Source organism: Podarcis tiliguerta (genome assembly GCF_965153285.1).
Source record: "Podarcis tiliguerta genome assembly, chromosome: 5".
Lineage (NCBI taxonomy): Eukaryota > Metazoa > Chordata > Lepidosauria > Squamata > Lacertidae > Podarcis > Podarcis tiliguerta.
The window spans coordinates 49939858-49965343 of NC_139538.1; the positions used below are offsets into that span (position 1 = coordinate 49939858).

The following is a 25486-nucleotide window of genomic DNA, read 5'->3' on the forward strand; positions in this document are numbered from 1 at the left end:
AACAAAGGAAAACAGGGAGGACACCCACCCACACCCAGTTTATTTTTAAGAAGACATCTGTTTCCTCCATATATTATCCACTCCAAATGGTTTATTAACTGTCTCACTGTCTTTGGCTCCCCCCCCCTTTCTTTTTTGGCACACCATTAACAGCTACTTCTTCTTACTATCCAAAATGTGACAATTCCAGCAAATAAATCACAGTTCTTAAGTGCTTTGGGTAAACAAGCATGTGCCTTATCTCTCCCTCCAAAAGCTGTGGAAAGTGTATGATAAACTGTACATTTCAAAGAATGTGTCTTGTCCCACTGAAATAACTTTGATTTATGGTTATGTATTTATCTTTAAACAACTGACAAACCTAAGGGTATCTGAATTATTATCATTTGCTCTATGCTGCCTGGGTCTCTTCCTACAAACTTGAAATGATATACACTAAGATTGCACTTCTGCTTTCCCAGCCTTAACGTGCTATAAAACATTTTCTCAGGCAAAACCAGAAAATGCTAGATGTACTTGATTCTGATGAAGTTCAGTTGAAAATTGTTAATGGTAATACCATTTGATTCAGGATATGTTATCTGAATTTTATTGACACAAAATTAAAATAGCAAAAGTCTCTTAAGATTCTGTAAGTTTTAGCAGTTGAAAATATTTTATTGATGTGAATTTCAAAAATCAAGAGCTGTCTCTCACATATCTATATAGCCATTTTTAAATGACCCCTGACAGTGAAGTCCAGTCGCGAACGACTCTGGGGTTGCGGTGCTCATCTTGCTTTACAGGCCGAGGGAGCCGGCGTTTGTCTGCTCTGCAGGCAGTTTTTCCAGGTCGTGTGGCCAGCATGACTAAGCTGCTTCTGGCGCAACGGAACACTGACACAACAGCATCACACCAATCCACTTTTGTCTTACGGGCGGGGGATATGCAAAAAATGGAAACCAGTGGCTCCTGATCCATAATCATAAGGGCCAAACTACCCAGGCATATGAGAGCTATAATCAGATCTCATAAAGTCTTTTAATTTTGGTATTTTACAAAACAGGGACTTGTAAGTTTCCTCCGCAGCCAGTAAGCAGGTGGTAGTGGGTAAATTAGGGATGCGGGTGGCGCTGTGGGTTAAAGCCTCAGCACCTAGGACTTGCCGTTCGAAAGGTCGGCGGTTCGAATCCCCGCGGCGGGGTGAGCTCCCGTCGTTCGGTCCCAGCGCCTGCCAACCTAGCAGTTCGAAAGCACCCCCGGGTGCAAGTAGATAAATAGGGACCGCTTACCAGCGGGAAGGTAAACGGCGTTCCGTGTGCAGCTCTGGCTCGCCAGATGCAGCTTGTCACGCTGGCCACATGACCCGGAAGTGTCTGCGGACAGCGCTGGCTCCCGGCCTATAGAGTGAGATGAGCGCACAACCCTAGAGTCTGGCAAGACTGGCCTGTACGGGCAGGGGTACCTTTACCTTTTTAGTGGGTAAATTGTATCCGGGAATCAACAGAGACTAAATGGATTAAGGCAACAAATAAACCACGCAGCGCTGATTTAAATAATACCCCTCCCCAAAGCTGCTCCAAGCTGAGGTAGGGGAAATATTAGGATAGCTGAATGGTAAAATTTGATTACTAAACAAGCCATGACTGATTCATACAAATGTCTGCAGTGCCCAAATTTACTTTCATGTTGTGAGGGTTCTATACCACTGGCTATAGAATCTTTAAATCAGCTGACCAGGTAGGTTGGCCAGGCTGGAAGTTCCAATGCATGCAGTTTTAGCAACGGTATGATTTCTGATGGCCAGTATATATGTTTGCCACAATTTCTCGTTTGCTGCTCCTTTTTCTGCTCCTTAACTTTATCACAAGAAATTCTAGCACAAATTGCTAAAAACACCTTTAAGTTCTGACCTCTACATTAAAATAAATTCTGAGGAGTTTACTCACAAGCAGACTTGTGCAGGGAAATGTTGACAAGTATAATATATCTCATCTCAGTTTTTCTGCATGTTTGCTCACTAAATGTATCCCGGTTCTAGAGTAATAAAGGTTACTTTCTGTTAATTAAATAGAAATTGTTAATTGTTTATGCAGTGGAAAATAATACTATTTTCTTCTCATACTGCAGAATTGCATGTCAGCATATTTAACATTGCTAAACTGTCACTTGTTTTTATATCCTTAAATCAGTTGACATTTACATGTAGTTTTGTATTTTGCATGTAAATGGAAAAGTTTAATGGCTTTGAACTGCAAATCAAAACCCATTGACAGAGCTTCCCCTCGGATATTTTTCTTTTTTGTCTTAAGAACATGACAGCATTGCTTTCTAAATATTTACACATAAGAGGGTAAAATGACTGTTTTTGACCGCAAAGGTTTTAGAAATATCTTCAATACATAATTAAACATGTAAGCTCTGAAATGAGAAATTCATATGATTTATCAAATGCAAAATATGGAAACATGACTAATTATAAATCATTTTCAAGTGCTAAGAATTTTGTGGATTTGCATTCTGTACTGTGTGTATTTGCTACTTCTTGATTCTTAGACACTCAATAATTTTTGTGTTGCTGTGACTTATATTGACGTGCTCACATATGAATGCCAGGGAGTCCTCTTAAAAAGAAAATAGTTATCCATCTGTATTCAGTCCAAGTGAAAGATCCATGAGATGCCCCATAAAGTCCAAGAAAGGGAATAGATCTGTGTGCACAAGGAAATGTGCATATATATTTGCTTCAATAAAATGAATAGGAATAAGTCTTTTGTGGAGAATAGCTCTTTGTGCCCCTTTCCTCTGATGCAAACAGAACTGGATTTCACCCCAAAGAATGGTCACACAAGTGTAGCCAGAACTGAAATTCCACATGCAGATATTATTTTAAGATAAAAAGGCAGTAAACTATGCCAAGGTGAGTTCTGTCTGCCAGAGTAGCAACTGCAGTTCAGAGTGGAGGGCAGGGGGAGACACACTTGGACATGTTCAGTTGAGAATTGAAGTCTCTTCAAAATAAAATTGCAGAATAGCTTGGTTAATTCTGAGCCTAGTTTGGACCTAATCATACTTTTGATGACATTAGAAATGGAACAGAATTGGAATCCCTTTACCCAACCTCCTGTGATCTCCAGCGAGGGAAGAACTATTGGGGTGATAGCTTGGATCTGAGTTTGAGATGCTGTTTCTGAGCATTGCCAATGTGCAGGTTGGTCTCTGTATGCCTACCAGGTGGTAAAGAGCAGAGAACACTTCTACTTTTCCTCGCTTTCCACTTTTCCCCAGTCCAGACAAACAATTAAAGAGGTCTGACTAACAGTGACTTTCCTGCCCCAATCTGCTTTCAAATCTCCTTTAAAACCCTTTTTTGAAGTTTGGGGAATGCTTCTGAATGGGGTAGACAGTTGTACAGGTTGCTGAGGGAGAAATAGGGATAAAGCAGCACAAACCCACACACAAACAGTGACCCAAGCACATATTACACCTCTAGAGTGGACACAGCTATAGATAGACCAATGGTCTGGCTGAGAATAAGACAGCTTCCTTTGTTCTTAATTATTAGATCTTATTCTTCCCTATGTTCTGCATTGCCTCTTTTAGCTTTGCTTCAAAGACAGGTTGCTACCTGTCCCCTGTTGCAAAGCTTTGCTTTCCCTCTCTGTGTTGAACCAAAGGCGAGACTGTTCCAGAAGGCCTGCAAACACTATATTGGTAGTCAAGATAACCTTGGGACTAGTTGGCAGTTGTTGCAAGGATGAGCTCATGGCTGCTTATAAATGCCCTTGCTTTGAGATATGCTAACTGCCTTGCTTTGATGCTGTGTTTACTTGTGGGCCCTGGGATGGTGGCCTCTTGGCCTAGAAAGGAGTCTTGGAATTGATAGTTGCCACCTATGCCCTCATAGGTCAGGTGGGTTGATGAGAGATTCTGGCCCTATGGACGTATGCTGTCTTTTGTATAAGTTATGCTTAACATATTAGTGTTTTGCAGACAGGTCATCATGGCCTCTCACTGCCGCAATGTCTGAACCATATCTGCAATGGCAGTGGACCTTCAGAGGCTGTGTTGCAAGTTTACATCTCCCTGTAAGAAAGCACTAGAACTGGCCATTCTGGTGTTTCTTTGGTATCCCTGCATCAAACCACTCGCACAGGCCATCTGGGTTCAGAACACCCTCCCTTTCTGTGTTCTTTGACAATGCAGCAGCATGTTTCTGGTTACCTACTGGAGGATAATATATATTGTATGCCACATTAAAGGTAAAGGGACCCCTGACCATTAGGTCCAGTCATAGCCAACTCTGGGGTTGCGGCGCTCATCTCACTTTATTGGCCAAGGGAGCCGGCATACAGCTTCCGGGTCATGTGGCCAGCATGACTAAGCCGCTTCTGGCGAACCAGAGCAGTGCACGGAAACGCCGTTTACCTTCCCACCGGAGTGGTACCTATTTATCTACTTGCACTTTGACGTGCTTTCGAACTGCTAGGTTGGTAGGAGCAGGGACTGAACAATGGGAGCTCACCCCGTCGCGGGGATTTGAACCGCCGACCTTCTGATCGGCAAGTCCTAGGTTCTGTGGTTTAACCCACAGCGCCACCCGCGTCCCATATACCACATTAGATCAGTCCAATTTGTTATCATTTTGATTTTAACAGAAATATGTTCTTCATGTATATTTGACTTAATTTAAAATGCGAGGGGAGAAATCTTCATCTTTTATCTTTAGCAATATATTTCCTTTTTCCTTCTCTCTCTGTGTGTGGTGGGAGTGGGGGAACTACTGCAAGCACATCTGTTTTTGAAAACGTAACACATTATTTTTGAAAATGTAACACAGTATTCTTCCCACTGTGTTTTCTGTATAAGTTGTTGAGTGATACTAATCCTATGAGAAACTGTAGTGCTAAAACATGTTGCTGATCTGAATGTTTCAGTAATTAACATATGTTACTAAATTTGCTGAAATGAAAAACAGTATCTTTTAGGTCATTTCTTTCTTTCTTTTTTGCCACTTTAATTGAATAATGCAAGTTATTAATGAAAACCTGTATTTAAGTCAATGAAATGAAAGGTTCATTTAAAACAACAATCAACGAGGATTATTCACAGGGAAACATTGAGGCTCCTGTTTTATTGTGGATAGTTGTAAATGTTTTGTGTGAAGAATCCAATATGTAGCAGTATAAAATAACCTAGATCACGTAATACAATTTCTTCTCCATTTTCAGGGTTCTCCAAAGCCAATTGCCATTGAGCCTTGCTCAGGAAACAAAGCAGCAGTACTTACGGTGTTTTTATGCCTGCCAAGAGGTTCATCAGGAGTCCCACCACCTGGTCAGTCAGGTAAGAATTCTCCTAAATAGCAGCTATGGCTCTGATTCATTTGTTGTTATTCTAAGTGTATACTGATTGGATATTTACTTTAAAAAAAGAATTATAGAAGAATCAGCCTCCATTATAGTTGTCCAACCATACAAGTTGCTTTTCAGAATAAGGACCAGTTGCAATTTGTCAACTTGTTATAACTTACCTTCTCCCATATATACCTGCCCATTCATTCATTGAGCTCCTCATTGGAGGCCCTTCACCGGGTCCCCCTACCTAGTCAATTGGGTTGTTACTAGGGAGAGGGCTTTTTTGGTGGTGGCGCCATGCTCATGGGAATGCTTTCCCCAAAGAGGATAGCCTGGCACCCACGCTATGGTCTTTTATAGACAAATTAAAACCTTTATTTTGTTCTCCAAGGCCTTTTAATGGGTATAGTTATCTGGTGCTTTTAGATAGCTGTACCATGTTATTCTGCTTCTGGTTGTTTGTTTGTTTTCTGATATAAAATTGTTCCTAGATGCTATGCCTTTGTTGGGTTTTAGATGTGTTGGGTCCCCCCTATGTCTACATTATTTATAAATGGTTTTGCTGTTTTTATGGCTTGAATTTAGTTTGTTGTACTTTTAATGGGCTTGTGAACTATCCAGAGAGCTATGATTTGTTGGCAGTATATACATTTAATAAATAAACAAAACGACATGGTATATTATTCAATCACTTCAGTTTTCTTTTGAAGTCTAGTTCTTTCTTTCTTTCTTTCTTTCTTTCTTTCTTTCTTTCTTTTTTGCCTTGCCTAGTGAGCTAATAAGCATTTTTTGCTCCGCCACTGAAAAAGCTGGCTTCCTTTGAGTTGTTGCTTTGTGCCAGGAAAATTAGAACAAAGCTGACAAGGCATGGTTTGTTGCGCTTCTTTTATGTTTACCGTTCAAACTGTTAACCCCTTTCCAGCTTCTTCACACTTCTCAGAAGACCAGTCAAATAAAGACTAGTACCACACCTGTGTATACATATGTACATTTTTATAAGGAACTATTCATTATAAAGACGCCACATTTGAAAGTGTTTGCAAAGTACTGTGCCCAGATGATCCTGTCTAGTTTGTTTTTGCCTGCCTTTCCACCTAATATGGGAACTCAAGACTGCCTCCAGTAAAATATAAAAAAGGGATTCTTTTAGGTTTGCCAGGATGGGCTTAGAAAAAGGATGGGCATTAGGATTAAAACATAGCAGTATGTGTTTTAAACCAGCACGCCAACTGTAATTGTTAGAGTCTCTCTGAGATGGAAGTCTGCTCCAGTGAACGTTCTACTCAAAGTGGGACGTGGGGAAATAACCCCATTTTGCTTCTAAACCATTTCTCTAAATGATGTTACATAGCATCATCCTGAAGGGACTTCAGGATGGCCACCCAAAGAAGTGCTGGCACTGACTATTCAGCAAAGGCTTACCTCCTCCCTATTGCTAAAATCTCCCCTCTCTGATTTACAACCCACAAAGGGGTAGCAAAATTGGAAGGAGATCTTTTGGCTTGGCATTAGCGATTTAGTTGAAAAGATTTAGTACATCATATTTACTCTAGCAGACGGAAAGGTCCATAGAAAAATTATTAGGCAACAACTTTGCATGTAGATGGTCCTGGGTTCAATCCTCAGCGCCTCTAGGCAAGTCTGGGAATGTCTGTTATTTGAAACCCTGAAGAGCTCCTGTCAGCCAGTGTAGACAATACTGAACTACATGGACAAAGGCAACTTCCTATGTTCCTTGTTGACTACTATGTTTCTTGGAGAGTTTCCTGAGGGTGTTTGCTCTGCTTCATCACCGAATGTACAGCTGTTATTTCTTCCCTATTTTGCCCTCAACTTTTGCTCCTTCCTCTCCCCAGTGCCTAAAATGTTTGTGTCAGGTAAGAAGGCAAGCGACACAAACCTAAATTTGCTGTTGGCAGCTGAAGCCTTGCCCTTCAGAGGGTCAGATTTGTTCGAGAGCTGCCACTTCCCAGCCCCTATATTATTGACTAGTATGCCACAGTGGGGCTAATTATAGTGGATAATTATATGTGATGGAAATGCAGTTTGGAACATTTCTATAAACAGCCTGGGGAATACTATGTAGCCACACAATATAAATATAGATGCTCTGGAAATTCTGCAATTCAAATAGCCAGAAAGGAAACTCTGAAACTGGAATAAATATTCCCAATTTAATATAGGACATAGGCTAGAGATTGTTGCTGTTATTTCATCATGTGCTTCTTCTCATGAGAAGTACACCATTAAAACCAAAGTGAAAGCACAGTACAGCAAACTTTGGGTACCAAGTAGTTATGTCCTGCCTTCTAACCCCTAAGATCTCAAACTAAGACTTTTCTATTTATATGGATAGAAAATGGAGTGTTGGTTCATCTCCCTCAAAGTGGGGGGGGGGGGATCAAATCCTCATCCATTACTATTTACCCATTAATGGAGGTGTGTCTATGCCTATAGTCCTGATATACCCAGTACTGAATTATATGTATTTATATTTGTAATATCAACTAATGGAGTCATCTGAGGTGAAGATGCATATGCCCCAAAGGCCACAATTATACCCACTGAAAGCTCTGTATGGAACAGGGATAGTATGGAGATGGCCTAGGATCTGGTGGTTCCAAGGGCCCTTCGTTCATGGAAGAAGCCCCAGAATCAGCCTTCCTTTGCCAGTCTCAATATGATGTAACTAATTTCCCTCCATTGGAGCCAATAAGGAAATACTTAAAAAAAGCAAAGATCCATGTGGGGAAAATTCAGAACATCTGCCCTCCCTTTTCCTCCCTGGCCAGCACAAGCCAGTAGGACTTTTCAGTGCACATGGACACCCCCCCCCCCACACACACTTCATGCACACCCCTATTGTCACTTCAGGTTGTCCTGCAAGGTAGTGTCCTCTGTATGGGCCAAGTTTTTAAAATCTGTAAATTTCCTCAGTTTATTTTATTTAACAGCGGTATAAGAAAATAAAGAAATCAAGGGTAATCATACCTTAGGAAATATTGAGGCTTGAGAGGAATATATGTCTGGATAGGAAACCTAGTACAGAACAATAGTTTTAGACATTATACATATGGAATTTATGGGAAGTTGGAGAGTACTTTTGTATCAGTATTTCCAGATTTGTCATAAAATATGTATACCAGTAGGGACACGGGTGGCGCTGTAGTCTAAACCACTGAGCCTAGGGCTTGCCGATCGGAAGGTCGGTGGTTCGAATCCCTGCGATGGGATGAGCTCCCATTGCTCAGTCCCAGCTCCTGCCTACCTAGCAGTTCGAAAGCACGTCAAAGTGCAAGTAGATAAATAGGAACCGCTCCAGCGGGAAGGTAAATGGCATTTCCGTGCACTACTCTGGTTTTGACAGGAGCGGCTTAGCCATGCTGGCCAAATGACCCGGGAAAGCTGTCTCTGGATAAACGCTGGCTCCCTCGGCCAGTAAAGCGAGATGGGCGCAGCAACCCCAGAGTCGTTTGCAACTGGACTTAACTGTCAGGGGTCCTTTACCTTTTTTTATGTATACTGGTAATGTCTATTGAGGAATAAGACAGATTTGAAGTATTAATCTGTAGTAGTAATTCAAAAGGTCTTGTATAAAATGATGATAAAATTAGAAATAAGACCTACTCTCTGCTAAGGGGATTGGGAAAGCAACTTAGGTACTATTATGTTGAATGAGACTTGGACCTTGTGATGGTACCTTGGATAAAAATTAACTTTGTGTACAAAGTTTTTAAAAAATAAAATCAATTACCCCATCTAGGGAACATGTGTACACAGCCAAAGAAAGCCTGTGAAATGTAGGAGGGGGAGAAAGGAAGGAGGAGAAATATGTGCTTTGCCAGCCCTCTGATGAATCCTTCCCCAAGTGCTGAGCATAGGACTGGCAGCGCCCTTTGCGCTGCAGTTCCCAAGCACCCTCTTGACAGCTGGCTGGCGAGAGTTTGGAAACCCTACACAAGGCATTAGGACAGGGTCAGAGAAGGTAGGTAGATGGACAGTATTTTTTTGTTAGAAAAAGAGTAATATTCCTAATGCTTTGAGATGACAAGATACACAATAATGTGTACCCACTTAAATTGTTACAACTTTTTTTCCAATACCTGTTTTTATGGCTTGGGTTTGAAAGTTTTAATGCAAATGTATTGTTTCCCTCTTTAAACAATACAATAAAAAGAGAGAAAAATCAATTTCTAATTAGATCTGAAATTTCTTAAGTGAATTCACTAACATATCTTGCGTTCAGGCCTTAACTAAAAGTAGCAATGAGTTATCTGTTCCTTAGTGCTAATAGCTAGGGCTTAATTGCAAATAGCAGGACAAGTCAATAGATTTCCCATATGCAAGCTGAAAATATAGAAACTAACCTACAGTGCTTTACTGTAAATAGTAAACCATCTCAATCCTGCCTCTCTATAGCACCATTCGTGCTGATCTTTGCTGAATCAGTCAGAAGGTCTGGCATTTGTTCTCTCACAGGACTGGCACAAGCCTAGAGGATGTGGCTGGTTTCTCTTCTCTTATCTTGGAAACAGCACCTCATAATGTGTTGTCTTCTTCTTCTACTACTCAATCTGATATTGTTGGATCTTCTACAATATTGCTATCGGGCTTTTAATACTGAGATTGGTTTGCAGCTCTGGGTATTTCCTTTGCCTTGAACTCCACAACTTACTAGATCAAGCAGTAAAACTATTGCTGTACCATACCATTCCATATTTCACACGTGGATCTCGTGACTGATATTTTTTGCCTATGAACCTCTCCCTCTCAAAGAAAAACCTTCTTACACAAAATCTCATACTCATTCTTCTCTCTGATATGTGTGTGTGTGTGTGTTTAATGTGGAGGGGATTGTTGTTGTACTCAGTTGGGCATTGAATCTTGCAATTCTACCCGCCTAAAAATAAATAAATGAGTGAAGTAGTGAAGTCCAGGAATATTTTTATCACACAATCTTCTGGGTTTTGTGGACCAGGTCTTAGCTTAACACACGCTGTTCATAGTCTGCTACTGCTCTTGTGTTGGCAAACAAGAGAACCTTTATTGTGGCTGCTCTATATTGCGGAATCCCCCCCCCCCAAGAGAGATTAGATTGGCTCCCTTCTTGTTATCTTTCCTTGGCAATCTAAGACCTTCCTATTCAGAGATGCCTTTGAAAACTAGATACAGACGATATTGGGCTGCTGTCAGGGCAATTGATATTTTGATGCTGGTTCTCAATGTTCTTTATTGTACTTATTGTTTTTAACTAATTTGTTTTCATTACTTTAGATTTTATAATAACATTTTTAAAATGTTGTAAGCTGCCTTGAATCCCAACTTGGGGGCAGGTGGGATGTAAATACATTAAATAAATAAATAAATAAATAAATAAATAAATAAATAAATAAATAAATAGATTCATTTTCTGAGGCAAATGCAACAAGAAAATTAAACAAGAAGAACACACTTTGAAAGCAATGACTGATCAGAATCAGGTTTTCACCTTGTCCTGTGGAATGTTCCATGTCTTGTTACCTTTTGCCTTTTTGGATTTGCTTTAGTAAACCTCTTTCATGACCTACTAAACACCCCTAGCATGATATGTTTTGCTCCTCAGGATCACTATTTGTGATAAACCATAATTAATATAACAGGGACTGATGCCTGAATGTGAAGTCTCTGTACCAACTTGGACTAACTGACTTTTTAATTCCATTGAACCCTACAGTTCTACAAATCTATCCTAAGCATGTTTACTCAAAGTGAGCCTCACTGATATCAGTGTGATTTATTTCCAAGTAAGTGTAAATTTAGTTATTGCTTACTTGGCTGAAGCAGATATAAATTTGTCTACTTCACTGCTATCTTTGTTTAGTATACATTAAATTATATGTTTGGGTGAAATATTTTGTAAGATTCTTATTTTTCTTCATATTTTTCCTTACTCTGAACTAGCCCACAAAGATTTGAAACCAAGATTTATAATCTTTGCATCTACCCCTATCTCTAAAGTTTGGTTTCCAGGTTTTTTTTTATTGTTTGCAATGACACGTTCTCAGCTCTTCATTCTTGAGAATTTATTTTGCTCCTAGATTGTTCTCTCCATGTGGTTCAATATTTCATCCAAACTACATAGCCAGACCTTGAGTTCGTTATTTCCTTCACTTGCTGCCGCACCATTGGCACTTGGCTCTTTCCAGATAATTTATTCATTACCTTATTGCCCTTTATATTCCTGTTGTCTGGTTTATTTTGTTTACTGCCCAAAGTCTTGGAGAGCTATAATTTAGTCCTTCCTAGAACCTTGGATACAGCTGCTCTTAGACAGAAGCTGGTCTACCACTCAATCTCCCAGCAAACTTGTTGTGCAATGAGGAGCTTAAGCTACTAAAAATGCAGAGTCAGAGCTTTCAAGGCAGAGGACTGTTCTGCTATAAGAATTTCATATCTCTGTGATGCTGGTCACTGCAACACATACATATGGCATTTCTTACCACATCGCTACATTTTGGCACGTTTAGGACACAGTGGAAAAGTCTAGCAATAGTTATTTTACAGAAAAATCTGAAGTTTCTAAAGGAAATCTTAATGAAGATTAAATGCTACTTTTACTTGCCCATATTTTGCAGGCTAGCATATGGAACAATCCATTAACTAGATTGGATACCTTGGAAGCTATCAGCTTGTTTCTAGAAATTACTAGGGAACTGCCCACAAAATTTCACAGGTGTCATGCTATTAGTATAGGACACTTCTAGGCCTTCCTCCCATTTGCCCTCATTCATTGCCCTTTTTGCCTCCCAAATTTGGCTGATATCACACACCTACAACTATCTCGGCTCCCATCCTCTTCTCTTCCACCTCTATTTGCTCTGCTGGCACACACACCCTTTTCCTCCCAAGTCAGACAGATGCCAACAACAACTCATGCGCTTGAGTTTCCTCTTCTCCTTCACTCTCTCCTACCTCCTATCATCCCTATGGCAACCTTTTTTTTTTTTTTTACTACCACTACTTTTCTCCCTGGGTGAGGTGAATCAGTGCAGTAAAAATGGGGCCATTACACCAGGTTTCTGTTATGCCCACTATGTCTGTGCTGCCATCTAAGACTCTAGCTTACCCATCTTGGCTTGAAGGTTAAGCATATAAACACTTCTTTTCAGATGTCTTTGATACTTGCATTTTAGCCAACGGTACTTTAGCCTCTCTGAATCGCTGGCATGTGCCCCTACATTCTCAATGCCTAGCTCTACCCCTCCCTCTCTTGAATGGCCATATAGTGGTACCTTGGTTGTCGAACGTAATCTGTTCTGGAAGACCATTCAGCTTCCAAAACATTCAAAAACCGAGGCGCAGATTCCCATTGGTTGCAAGAGCTTCGTGCGCTCAGCGGAAGCTGTGTCGCATGTTCGAGTTCTGAAAAACGTTCAGAAATGGAAGCATTTACTTCTGGGTTTTCAGCGTTTGAGAACTGAAACATTTGACAACGGAGGCGTTCAGGAACTGAGGTACCACTTCATCTTTGAGAGACGACTTGTTCCAAACCAGACACTGCTCTGCTCCTGTCATCTTCCCCCTGCCTGTCAACTGAATATACTTCAGCCCTTTGTGCTTAACACACTATAGTCAGGGATGGAGTGGGCAATAAGAGGGACACTAGGAGGGCACTCCTGCACCCCCTTCCCATGCAGTTCCCTCTTCAGACACAATGCCTTAAGTGGGATACTGCCAATCTAAATGCATCTGAAATCACACTTAGGGGGTTGGCTGACTTAATACCATGCATATTGGTGCAGCAATAACCAAAATTATGCCACTGTTTTCTTCATGAAAAATACTCCCTTAAACTCCCAAACAGTACTTTTTATTATTTATTGCAGTTGTTCTGAATACAGGATCTTGCAAGCAAAGACTTGGTATTTTAGCCTGAGACAGGTAAGAAAGGGAGATTGCCACATAGCATATGTATATTGGCAGCACAAAGATCCTGCATAATTTCAGAGAAGTTGGCACAGTAGTTGGGAGTCTGGCCACAGGAAGCCTAGGGATGAAACAGCAGGCAGTGCTGTGAGACAGGAAATAAGTGAATTAGCAGGAGTGCAGGTATGCCAAGAAGGACCTGCAGCAGTTTTTGCTTATGCAAGGCATAGCCACACACAATGAAAGCAGTCAACAAAAATCACCATTCAGTACATTTATGAAAGGAAGATTAGAGCAATGGAACCCAATGGATGAATCAACACAGCTGCAAGCACCAGGAATTATTGCTTGCTTTTGACCTGCATATAAAATGAAAGCTGCCATAGAGATTTAACACTGCACATAAATGTTATGTCTGACAAAAGACCCTAGTGATATTTTTTGTTTTCCCACTCCTTGATGTTGTAATGCAAACTACTTTGGATTAATTAAGAAAATCAATCAGTCAAAAATAAATAAAAAGCAACATTGGGTCCAGATGTCGCTGTTTGTTCCCATTCCTGTTATGCCCGCATCATTTTGCTTTCCCTTTCAGCTACAAAGGAAGAAGAGGCTTTGTTTATGGAATCAATATTGAAAAAAGACACACATTTGTAAATGGCAGATGTAGGAGACGGTTGCTTTATAAGATATGCCAATATGTCACAACCTAAGTTATAAAATCTTTGAATAGATTGCACACCTTATAATTGTTAAAATAGCTTTAAATATATTGATTTTGTTTCCTATTATTGAGGTGGATTTGGGGCAATCACATAAATCCTTTTCAAAATGTCTTCTCTCCTTTTACATTCTTTTTCCCCCTGATACATTTGCCTCAAAGTGTAAGCACTTTCATGTGAAGGGAGGAACTTAACTAGGAAATGTAGATTAGCTTCCTGCAAAGCTATGTAGAGGTAACAAAAACTGGCAAAGGGCGGCTGTTACTGTATGTTAATAGTTAAAGCACAATTGACTGACTGTTGTTATTACGGTTTTAATAATACTAGAGGTATGGTCTACTGATCTTTCAAATAATGAAGGCTGATTCTCCCTCTTCCTTAACTTTAGTTAGAGTTGGATTAAGTTAAATGTGTTTGAGACTAAAGCCATTGCACAAGCAGAAGTCTATTGCACATTGGATATAACCCTTGGTGATCATATCCAAGTGCAATGGTCTATATCATACAGATTTAGGAAACATTTAGCAGAGCTAAAACTGTGGCTTCTGTCCCTGCACTTCTGGTGGACCAGTGCCTCCTCCGGGGCAATCAGTGATTTATGCTAGGACAAAATGATTGACTAGGGTGCATATATGTACAATCGATGGTGTGTAAGGCAATATTGCCCATTTATGTGCCTGAATTTTGCCTGGTATATTCATCACTCTGTTCAGGCCTACCCACATAAAAGCTACTCTGCATATGGCAGTTATGAAAGGCTTGCACCTAAATTTGTGAGTGCTGAAGTTTGGGGGCTACTAGAGGGCAACATTTGTTTAGATATTTGGGAAGAGTGTTACCTTTGGCATGCAATAGTACTGTTTAAATACATATGTATTTAGTACCATTACAAAACAGTCTAGCAATTGGCTATTGGAGGTCTCTAGTGGGGAAGCACCATAATTATTTTGGCAATAGCCATTCCCCCCCCCCCCACCACCACCACCACAATGCCCAGGAACAAGACTATAGGGGAAAGAAAATAACAGCCTCCAACTGCAGTTTTGCTTCTCACAACCTTGGCAGAAGAAAAATAATTAATTAAATTAATTAATTAATTTAAAATCACCTACTGCCACCCACCAACGATAAGTCCCCCTAAATTTCTTTTAATCTCTCCCAATTTGCCTATTTTTCAGCTGTTTTGAGCTGAAAAACATCTCTTGGTGTTTTCAGCTCAGCTATAATGCAATGTGCATAAGGCCTAGTCAAACATTATGTTCACTAGTAAGTGTCTAGTGGGACAGGTCTGTAAGACCTGGAAGGTGAGATATTGCTTCCCCTCCCCACTTTGTATGTATAGGAGAGACAGTGAGGCACATTATCATCTGAACTGTTTCCCTTTTCTTGTCTTTTCAAACATGTTAGATAAATAAAAGAAACATTTCATAGATTTTTCTAAGATTAGATGTGTTTTTGCAGCATCCATTAAAGTGCCAATCTTTTGGCATGTGCCTTTTTATCCATGTGGCTTTATTCTTTAAGTCTGTGCCAAGAAGAGTCTAAGTTTTCACTTAAAAAACAGTAGTTGTAAATGCTACTATAAGAAGAGGCATTACCCAAACTACTTGCTATGTGAAGCAGACCCCACTTGGCAGTATTTCAAACAGCACGCTTTATGTAAGGGCCCCCTCAAACTCTGTCTACATAATTAATACTGTGCAAAAATGCAAGCCATGAGTTTTATGAAATGGAGCCCGTGACCATACAACCTTTATGCCCAAGGGCACCATTCATAAGTTCCAATGAATGTGTGGCGCTCAGGGTTTGGGTCTTCAGATGGAGTCCCCATACCAGCCTCCATGTGATCACATGCTACATCATCTGTATAAGATGTGTGTCTGTTTGTCTATATAACCTCATGTCACTGTACCCATAAGTAAATGAGTCAAAGTCTGATATATTCCCCCCCCCCTTTTTTTAAAACAAACTTGAGACCATTTCGATGCACATATAGATTTATTTATGCATCCAAATGTGGGTGTTTTTGGTTTTTTTACTGGGACCTTGCTGTTCCTCAGAAAAGATTTTTGCATTATACAAAACACATCAAACTTTTTTGGGGGTACTTTAAAATATTTATATATCTCTACACTTTTCCCGAACTACCAAGGTGACATATTTGTCTAGTCTACACCGGTCTGAGGTAGAACACTATCTTAAACGAAATTGATACAAAATTGTAAAGAAAACCAATTCATGAATGGGGGAAAATGTTGTTTCAAGTAGAACCAGTTTCCTCAGGCAGGCCCTTAAGCAATTTACAGGGATAAGCTTTCTTTAGTTCCATGAATTCTTGGTTTGCTTTTCCTTCTTTTGATATGAACATCCCAGTGCCATCAAAGGAAATGCAAAAAGTTTTCAAGATAGATAACAAACACATGAAGTTACCATTTAGGGACTTCTTTGAAAAACTGGCTGAACTCCAGAACCATGTCATTTTTGTGCAAACTTTTGAAGTAAACTGTTTGCGGTGCAGGGTGAAAAGGTGGCTTCTGATTTTGGTAATGAGCAATTTACATCACATAAGTCAAAATGCTGATATATTGTATGCTTCCAGGATGTGCAGCTTCAGGCTATGCAGAATAGTGATGATACACAGGAGTCCCCTATATTTTACAGATACTGTGTGCTTGATTGTTAACTGAAAGACCCAGAAAGTATTTTATGCAGCTACCAAATAGATGCTAAAACTGCAGCCAGTGAAGACTATTAATTGTTGACATGTTCTGATGTTTTTCATGTCATATAACCTAAAAAATGGCCACATTCAGATGTCACATATGGTTTAGCAAGATATGAACAACCCCTGAGCTCTTCCCTCCCTTTCTTCTGCATAGCTGGGAGAAGGAGTTCAGAAACTTTTATTTCCATTATTAAAGCTTCAAATGAAATCTAGATTGATAAACTGTTGGTGGTGGTGGCATCTGTCGGTCTCAAGAGACAATGGAGTGCACTCCAGGGGGTGAAGTCAAACTGCTGCATTGGCAGCACTGAAGTAACCTCCCAGGGCACAAGTCTGGGAAGTGAGTTTGGAAGTTGTGAACTGCCAAGACAACAAGATGTCCCTCTTGACTTTACTGATGTGATCCAAAGGAAAGCAGAGCAATAGTTCTGGCACCAGCTTGGCTGCAGGAGTTGCCAAAAGAAGGAGTACAAGGCACCATCCAGCCTTCTTAGGGGCTTCACTCCAGATTTGTGTAGTTTACTCCTTAGCCTTTTCTTCTCCCAAAGGTATTCCACAAGGCAGCAGAGGTATAGAATCAAAGTTTCCTTCTGCTAGATGAGCTACCTTCCCAGGTTGATGAGCTCCATCTGCCCCACTTCCCTCTACAGAACATGCAGGAACCACCACATTGACCATTGGACCCACTATTAATCTGATCCACTCAATCCACCAGAGCTTGTCTTCAAATGTAAGGTAAATCCCTAACTCACCGAGGGTTTGAGACCCATCTGCTACTGTCACCTGATTTAGTCAGCTAGTTGAAGCTGTCCCTGGGGTGTGCCCTATCGCATACTGACAGCTTCTAGGAGTCACAGGTGAAAGCTGAGTGCATGGTGGGGATCAAAGGAAGACAAATTACCCCAAAAGGAGCAAGAAGTGCTCTCCCCCAGAGGTACTACATTAAATATGGTGTATTCAAAACAATAGTTTCTGAAGCTGGCTGGTTAAACCAACTGTGGTTATTATTAACCACATCTGTTTCTTGAGAGAGACGAGAGCAGAGTAGCAAACAAAACCTTTTTCTTGTCCCAAGAGAAGAATTTGACCTCAGCTCTTGATTTTTTAAATACTTTTACCTGTTGTGTAATGCATGGATATGCAACCTGGGTCTCTCCAAGTGTTGTTAGACACCAATTTCCATCTTCCAGTGGAGCCTATGGTCAGAGGTGATTTGTAGTCCAACAACTACTGTTGTTGAGGGTCGCTGTTTCGAAATCCCTTGTATAATAGAAAAACTTATTTACATCTCTTAACATCAGCTACTTGTTTTGTCTTGTTCTGTAACAACGCTATATGAGTTGTTATATGCAGAAAGTACACATTATGATTAAAAGGACTCTCTTGACCTAGCTGTACAACTATTCTGTTCTGTGGAACAGATGGATTGATGTAATATCACTTACAGTACAATGGTATACATATCTGATTCAGAATTAAGTATTTGTGTTTGACGGGGCTTACTCCCAGTAAGCGGGTACCTAATGGCAATTTAGGCTTTGATTTAAGATTGGAATTGGAGCAAACAGCTGTAGCTCTACAATCGGGACCAGCAGAATATAGCTGACTTTCCATGGTAAACATTAGGTTGTGCGGGGGGAGCAGAAATGACTGCACTCCCTGCAATTTGTGTTATGCCATGCCCACCACAAGCCATTTTTGTGACTTTCACCCACAGCACTCTCTCAAAATTCAAAATGTGTCCCTGGGGTTCTAGCAGTTTCAAAATGTGGGTGAAAGGGGTGCTAGCAGGTTTCTAAGGTTCCAGGGAGAAATCTTCCCCAGCCTGAGTTCCTTTTAAACTGGAGAATTGGTGCTGAACCAGGAACTACTGTGTGCAGCTCAAAGATTGTAATCTACTATTGAGAAATGACCCTCCCCATATACTTCAGAGCCTTTTAAGAAAATTTCTAATGCATGAGCAATTTGAGATTCAGGAAAATGTTGTCAGAAGGATGTCAAGGCTTTATATATTATTAGTGTTTCTGAAAGCATGATGGGGACAGTTCTGGCTTAAAAGTAGCACTTAAAACTTTGCAGCTGTCCAATTTCAAGAATCTTTTCATCTCACACCTTTCAGTGCTGGAAGAAGAAATGGTTTCATATGTGACTGCAGAGATATTATTACTATAATATGTGCTGTAGTTGTCAAGTCAGAAATTAAAATGGAAACAGAACAGGAAGCTAACCTCCCTCATCGTTGTATGTTATAAAGACATCAGCTATAGAGACCAGATGTTTTAAACTTAGGCACCTCATAAATGATATGTAAATCTAGAGTTCATATATTCAAACAAAAAATCACAGTTCTCAGGGATGTTGAACATTTCATTTATCTGGCCAGATAGTTGGGGGGAGCTAGAAAAATGGCTAGTCAGGATGTTTCATTGCATCATTGTGTCTGGTATTCAATACAATTGAGGTATCACTTTAATATAGAAGTGTCTTCATGATACTATAAGAATGATAACTTCTCTGGGACTTCCTGCTGAAGATTGTTGAAATGCACTAACTTAAGATAATTAATTACCAGACTGGAAAGTATTAATTAGTTCATCATTAGTGAATGAATATGTGGATTTTAAAAATCACCTTATAAGCAATGAAATCCTTTATAAAAGGGTGCTCAGTGCTGATGAATGCCTTTGTGTTTAACACCATCTATTTACAGCCCAAGGTTCAAACAGTCTATTTAAAATTATCCCCCTCCCACACCCCAGTATACTTGGATTAATTGGCTGGGTTGTAATATAATAATTGGACAAAGGGGGTTCTCTACTACAAAGAGAGGAGGGGCTCAGTATTCCTTGGTTCTGTTGTTTCCCTTTGTCTCTAACTAGGAAGTGTGAAGTATAGCTTGCCATCCCAGCCCATTAAGCTACAGGCAGAGCAATGACACAAGGCTCGCCAGTGCCATAGAGGGATGGACAAGTTTGTTGCAAATATATGGAGAAGAAACAATGCAAATAGGCCAGATGGGGTGGATAGAATAATGCATCAATGTAGCAGGCACAGAGAGAGGGGTCTAGACTAGAACTAAGAAAGCAGGAATATGTCAGGGTCTAGCAGGAACAGTTAGTGGGACTCTGCTATAGGGCTCCATCAAATTATGTCCTGTTGATTTATAGCAGGGGTGGGAAGAAGATGGATAGAAATTTTCTGATAGACCCTTCCACTACCACTACCCCCACTACCGGGGGGGGGGGGGAGGGAGGAATCAGGAGAAAAAACAGGAGTGGGGTGAAAGGAGTGAAAGGACTTGTGAACTTGGTTCTGGTACTGCTCACAAATTCCTTGGCTGCACATGCGCTCAGAGGCACACCCTTCCTTAAATCTTAGCATATGTCTGCCTGCTTGAGCCACAGTTTTGCCCCTAACTCTCGTTGATGGACCACAGGATGCCAATAAAAAGCAAAAGACAGAGTATACTCCACAGGGCTGATATGTCGTTCTCTGATTTACAGTATGCTTATTTCACATTTTTCTGTCCTTTTCATCCTAATTTGTCTCTCACACTATCTCATAAGTCTTCAGATTTTAAAAAAACATCACTCTAAACAAGAAAGAGATGAACTCTCACAGTTAGAGTAATAGTAGTATACAGCGTAAAAAAGAAAAGCACAGCAACCTTCAGTTCTTCAAAGTGAAATATTCACCACAATTAACTTGTATACTATAGATGGCAGCCAACACCTCACCAGAGGCAGTTTTAGGGTGGAATGGCCAGTGTGCCATACTGCAGGGAGTGCCACAACAATGCTGTAGAACAGAGTGTGAGAGGCGGGTGTGTGTGTGAATTTTAGCATCACACAGGGCACCACTGAAATCTGAGAGCCCAAAGTCTCCACTGTTTCCACCCAGTTCCTACCAACATCTTTTCACTCAGTTCATTCCCTTTCCCTCAAACACCAAAAATCTTAATGTGGGCATAGTGAGTGATCTGTGTTTCATGAAATGAAAGTGCTCTAGTAACTTCATTGGAGTTATGCCAGCAACTTTTGTTCCCTTTTTCCCCACCTCCCGTATGTACTTTGTGGGATTTTCAGAAATATGACCAGTCATTGTGCAAGTTCTAAGCATTGTCATTATTTATTATGCTACATATATAAAGCAGCAATTAATTTGGAGGCAAGTATGAGAAAGTTCAAAACATCTCTGTTAGTTAAACATAGATTGTGCTTTTGGCTAGTCCACATCAACATATATCCTTCACATATCTAACTGATATATATCACGAAATAATTAATTTTTATGATTGATAAATGCATCCTTGGTAACTCAGTTTTGCATAGAATATAATTATCAGGGCTATAAAATTGACCACTGAGATTTTGTATCTCTAATGGAATATATCAAGCTTGATTGATGGGAATCCAGTTATCTTGCCAAGCTAACCACTTCTCAAAGCCCCAGAAGCCTTGTACTAAGAACAATATAAATATGTCAGATTCAAGCACAACTGCAGTGCCTAAACAATAGATTTATTGTGATTCAAGTAAGCAGGTTGGCTTTGCAAGTTTTATACTTTCCTTGTCCAGTTCAGACACCACTTTGGCATATCCAAACTCCAGAAAATGGTTCACAGACATGCTGGAAAGGATAACATTTATAGTAAAAGCTTGACAGATAAAAAAGTTGCTATTAGTGAAAAAGGCTATAGAACATGTCAGTCACACATACTATGAACACACCCTGTGGGAGCTGGAGTGCATTAACAAGACTAGTCGCCCAATCTGCCCAAGACTTCCTGGTTGCATGTGCAGATCATGTGGTTGACCGAGCGAGGCTGGATGAATTAAATCTCTACAGATCACAATGATCCTACCTCTGCCTAGCCTTCGAACACACACTGATGATGCCCCAAGAAACTGGGTGGACAAAGCTGAGTGAAATCTGCTTCTCCAATTTACTCAGCCAGCACTTGGTGATTCAGGACAGGTAAACCTCCTTATCCAGGATTGAGTCCTGGATACGTAGGTGTTTCATTATGGATCAACTTGGCATTAACAGCAGAACCACAAGGTTTCATGGCAAGTTGATAGGGCAACTCAGGTAATCTCAGCTGGGGGTAGGATTGCAAAGGGCAGCAACTTTCACATGCCTTGGCCCTCACTTTCCTTTTAAGTAGCTGTTAACTCAGTCCAACTAAAACCAGTTCAGCTATCCCAGTCAAACTCACAGATATGCAGTTCATCCTTCGTCATGCATTACGTGCAACAAAGTTTGATAGTTTCCTCACAACTTCCTAGAGCATCCAAGAAATGTGTTTATGTACTACCATTCTTGCAATCAACTGTATAAAGGATTTCTTCAGCCATTTCAAACAGTCTGCCTTTGCACAGAAAGCCAAAAGTATATTTCTACCTCTTGTGCTATTTGTGCTTCTGGTAGTTGAATCGGATTTTGTGGGCTGGCTGCAGGCTCATTTGCTAAGCCATGATTTTCCAAGGTGTCACTTTTTAAAAAATCTGGAATCTTAACTGTCATGCAAGACACTTCTGGGTGAGTGGATGAAAGCTTCATATATATCATTTTTTGTTCCCACCCCCAACACACAAACAATACTCAAATGCACAGATGTATGCAAACATCTGCCTAGATTGGAAAGGCATCAATATACTGCTGTTTCCATAGTTTTTCCATTCAATATATTATGCCAAAAGACTTACCTTTCTCTTTGCATTTTTTAAAATAGCTCTTTATAATTTTTCAAACAACCAAATGATCCATTCAGAATTCCAGCGTTAAATTGTCTGGGTCCAGTAGCATTGGTGTACTATTATGTGATTCAAAAACCATGCCTTGCTCTATGCTTTCTCCTTTTGGACAGGTATGTTAATAACAAGCTTTGATGACTGGATATAGATTTCCCCTCTTTTTGGGTATGTGTGTTACATTTATACATTGTTTCCTTATGTTTCTTTCACTGCATTTTACGACTCTTCTGTAATTTTATTGATATTTTTTCTTTGTTTGACAATATAGTTTTCAATATTACAGTTGTCTTGTTTAGAAACATTCATTATTTCTTTTTCCACATAACGTTATGTGAACCTGTTTTGGACTATTATTCTTGTCTTTTGAGTTAAATTAAATTGAAATTTTTTCCTCCCTTTTCACTACTTTTGCGTTGTATATTCCTGCCTTTTAGTTAAAGGTAATGTGAGCATGCTCTTACATTTTTTGAGAGTAAATAGTAAATTCTATTAACTTTATAAATTCCTTCCAGTTCCATTTCTTCAACTTAAGCACTGCTGTCAAGAGATATTTTCTCTCTCACAGGGATTTCTTCTTTATCATTTACATTCATATCTTTCACTTCTCCTTGCTTAAGTTCTTCCTATTTCAAACTGTTACTAATGGGCTATGCTAATTTGCTCGTGATAACTTCCATTGCCTTATTTTCTTCCTTTTTATTTTGCTGAGATACACATTTCCCACTCTTTATCCTTTTTCTTATTTTCCTTCTATACCCTTTCTTGGCTTGCATGGTCTTTCATCCTGTCTCAAGGACTATTTGTCTATCTTATATCAATCTGCCTCCACCCGTCTCAAAAATTGCTGTGGTTCAATCTGTAGCTGTCCTTTCTCTCACAAAGTTATGAATGATTAGCTGCAGTTTTTCAAATTTATACACTTGTCAAAGCAACTGTCACTTTTCCAGCGTAAACCCCTAAGTTGCAATTGCTTGCATTCCAAATCCTCCAATGGTGTATGTGTGTGCATCCTAACAACTTTTCCTTTCTTTGTTGTAAGTTTCAAGGAGTCTTTTGTCCCCACTCTGTTATTTCTCTAAATTAGGAGTAGTCAACATGGTGCCTTCAAGCTACTGAACTACAGATCCCACCACTCCAGCCATTGATGTCCTGACTGGATTTGATGGGAATTGTAGTCCAACAACATCTGGAGGGCAGCACATTGGCTCAACCCTCCCTAGGCCAATTTTGGCACCCAGAAACCCATAAATAGCCATTATACTAATTTTGGGAGCAATGTGCTATGAATGTTTGGCTTTCTGTTTTATTGCATAAATTCTGATTGCAATTTATCAAGGAAAGTCTTATAAATTCCTGAAATACTAATATTAAAATAATAAGACAATGTAGTTGAACTAAAAATGAAAATGTGAAAGAATAGACCTAACCAGATAAATAACGCCATTCATAACAACAGAATAGTTGAGCAAAGTATAGCTTTAGAACAGGCCTGAAGGTCACTGCACACAAGAAGGGTCCCATCTACCATTCCCATTCTATAAATTCCACACACATTAGTTCCAAATAGCTAAAATGTTGTATTTTGACATTCTTTGCTGTTGACTTTCATGTAGGCAATTATTCCCCAGCACTGTCTTGTGCTTTAATTAGCATTTTGATATTTGTAAGCAAACCATTCTGATATTTAAAAGCAAACAAGCTATTTTGATATTTATATGCAAACTATTTCTGTAGGATGGAAAAATTCTTAGGCAATACTTGCACCTCAGTAGTTGCTTCAGAAAAACTACAGAGTCGACAGAGTTTTGAAAACAGCTTGATGTCTTTGAATCCAGCAGCTTTCTTATGGAGCTAATATCACCATTAGCTCTACTATTATTACTGTTAATTAAGTCCTGTTGGTTTTGGTATTCCCTTATCACTGGTAATCATGGAAAAACTCTTAGCATATACAGTTTGTTATCTCTGCTATTAAATGATTTAGTACTTGGGCACCATTCCTTGCTGGAATTCAGTGCCCTTCAAATGCATACAGGAACTAAATTGACATACTACAGGGGCATATGTATTCATTGAATTGGCAATCTGGATACTCACCAAACCAGTAGTAGGTGAGTGTTTGATGAGCAAGTTAAGAATACCTTCTACCAATAACATACTAATGGTATTGGACCCACAATGCATTCTGAGAAATAAGTTATAAATTTTCATAATCTCATAAATGATGGGAGTCTTAATATGTGTGGTGTATTAAGGTAGGGGGGAGAGAAAGGTCAAGACAAATGGCAATTTTAGGACTTTTCTGGGACATGGAAGGCATTCTTATTTAACCTCCCTCAACCTTCACACTATAGTTATTAAAACCAAATCAATGATTGCACAGAGATATCTTAATAGAAGCCCTCTGTATTCCAGACAAAATGAGTTTAATAGCATCCAATTAAGATAGTTTTCCTAAGGATGTATTCGCAAAACATGTTAAAGACAAAGTACTGTCATAACAGCAAGAAGCCAGGAGTTAATTGCTGAATACATGAAGCCAGCAAGCCTCCAAAGAGAATGCAAGCTATTACAGGAAAATAAAAACAAAATGCCAGAGCTAGTTTTAAGGATGTAATTGAGAAAATCACTGTCTGAAAAACAAGCTAATAACAGCCACAGTTTCTGCAACACTGGCTAGATTGGCTGATATTTAGGTTATAGGAGAATGAAGACATTGTGTTCTTTTTTTTACAAAAGCAGATGATAAGCCCAGAGAGTTTGAAGTGGTGAGAAGATAAGACATGGAGGAGACAGAAGACTTCACCCTAAATAGACCTTGATTATAAGAAAAGCAGTTGAAAGCCATAGCCAATTCTGAAGCATTTCAGTAACAAATCATATTTTTCCTCCATAATGCTCGCAGTTCATTCACAAAGCGATAAAGACCCTGATTATCCAAACTTGGATGAATTTAAAGTGAAACTTGACTATTTTTGCCCCCTAAATCAAAATTGTGAGAAATAAGCTAGCAATCTTGTCAGCACCTTAAATCTGTCATTT

General features: G+C 39.7%; 1 protein-coding gene across 2 annotated transcripts in view; it reads left to right on the forward strand.

Moving 5' to 3' along the window:
• ATRNL1 (attractin like 1) overlaps nt 1-25486 on the forward strand; it is a 475922-nt gene that overhangs the window by 406298 nt on the left and 44138 nt on the right. For both annotated transcript variants that reach the window (XM_083441068.1, XM_083441069.1), the window contains exon 28: nt 5211-5325. In XM_083441068.1, coding sequence (XP_083297194.1) covers nt 5211-5325 — 115 coding nt within the window. The remainder of the gene's footprint in view (nt 1-5210; nt 5326-25486) is intronic.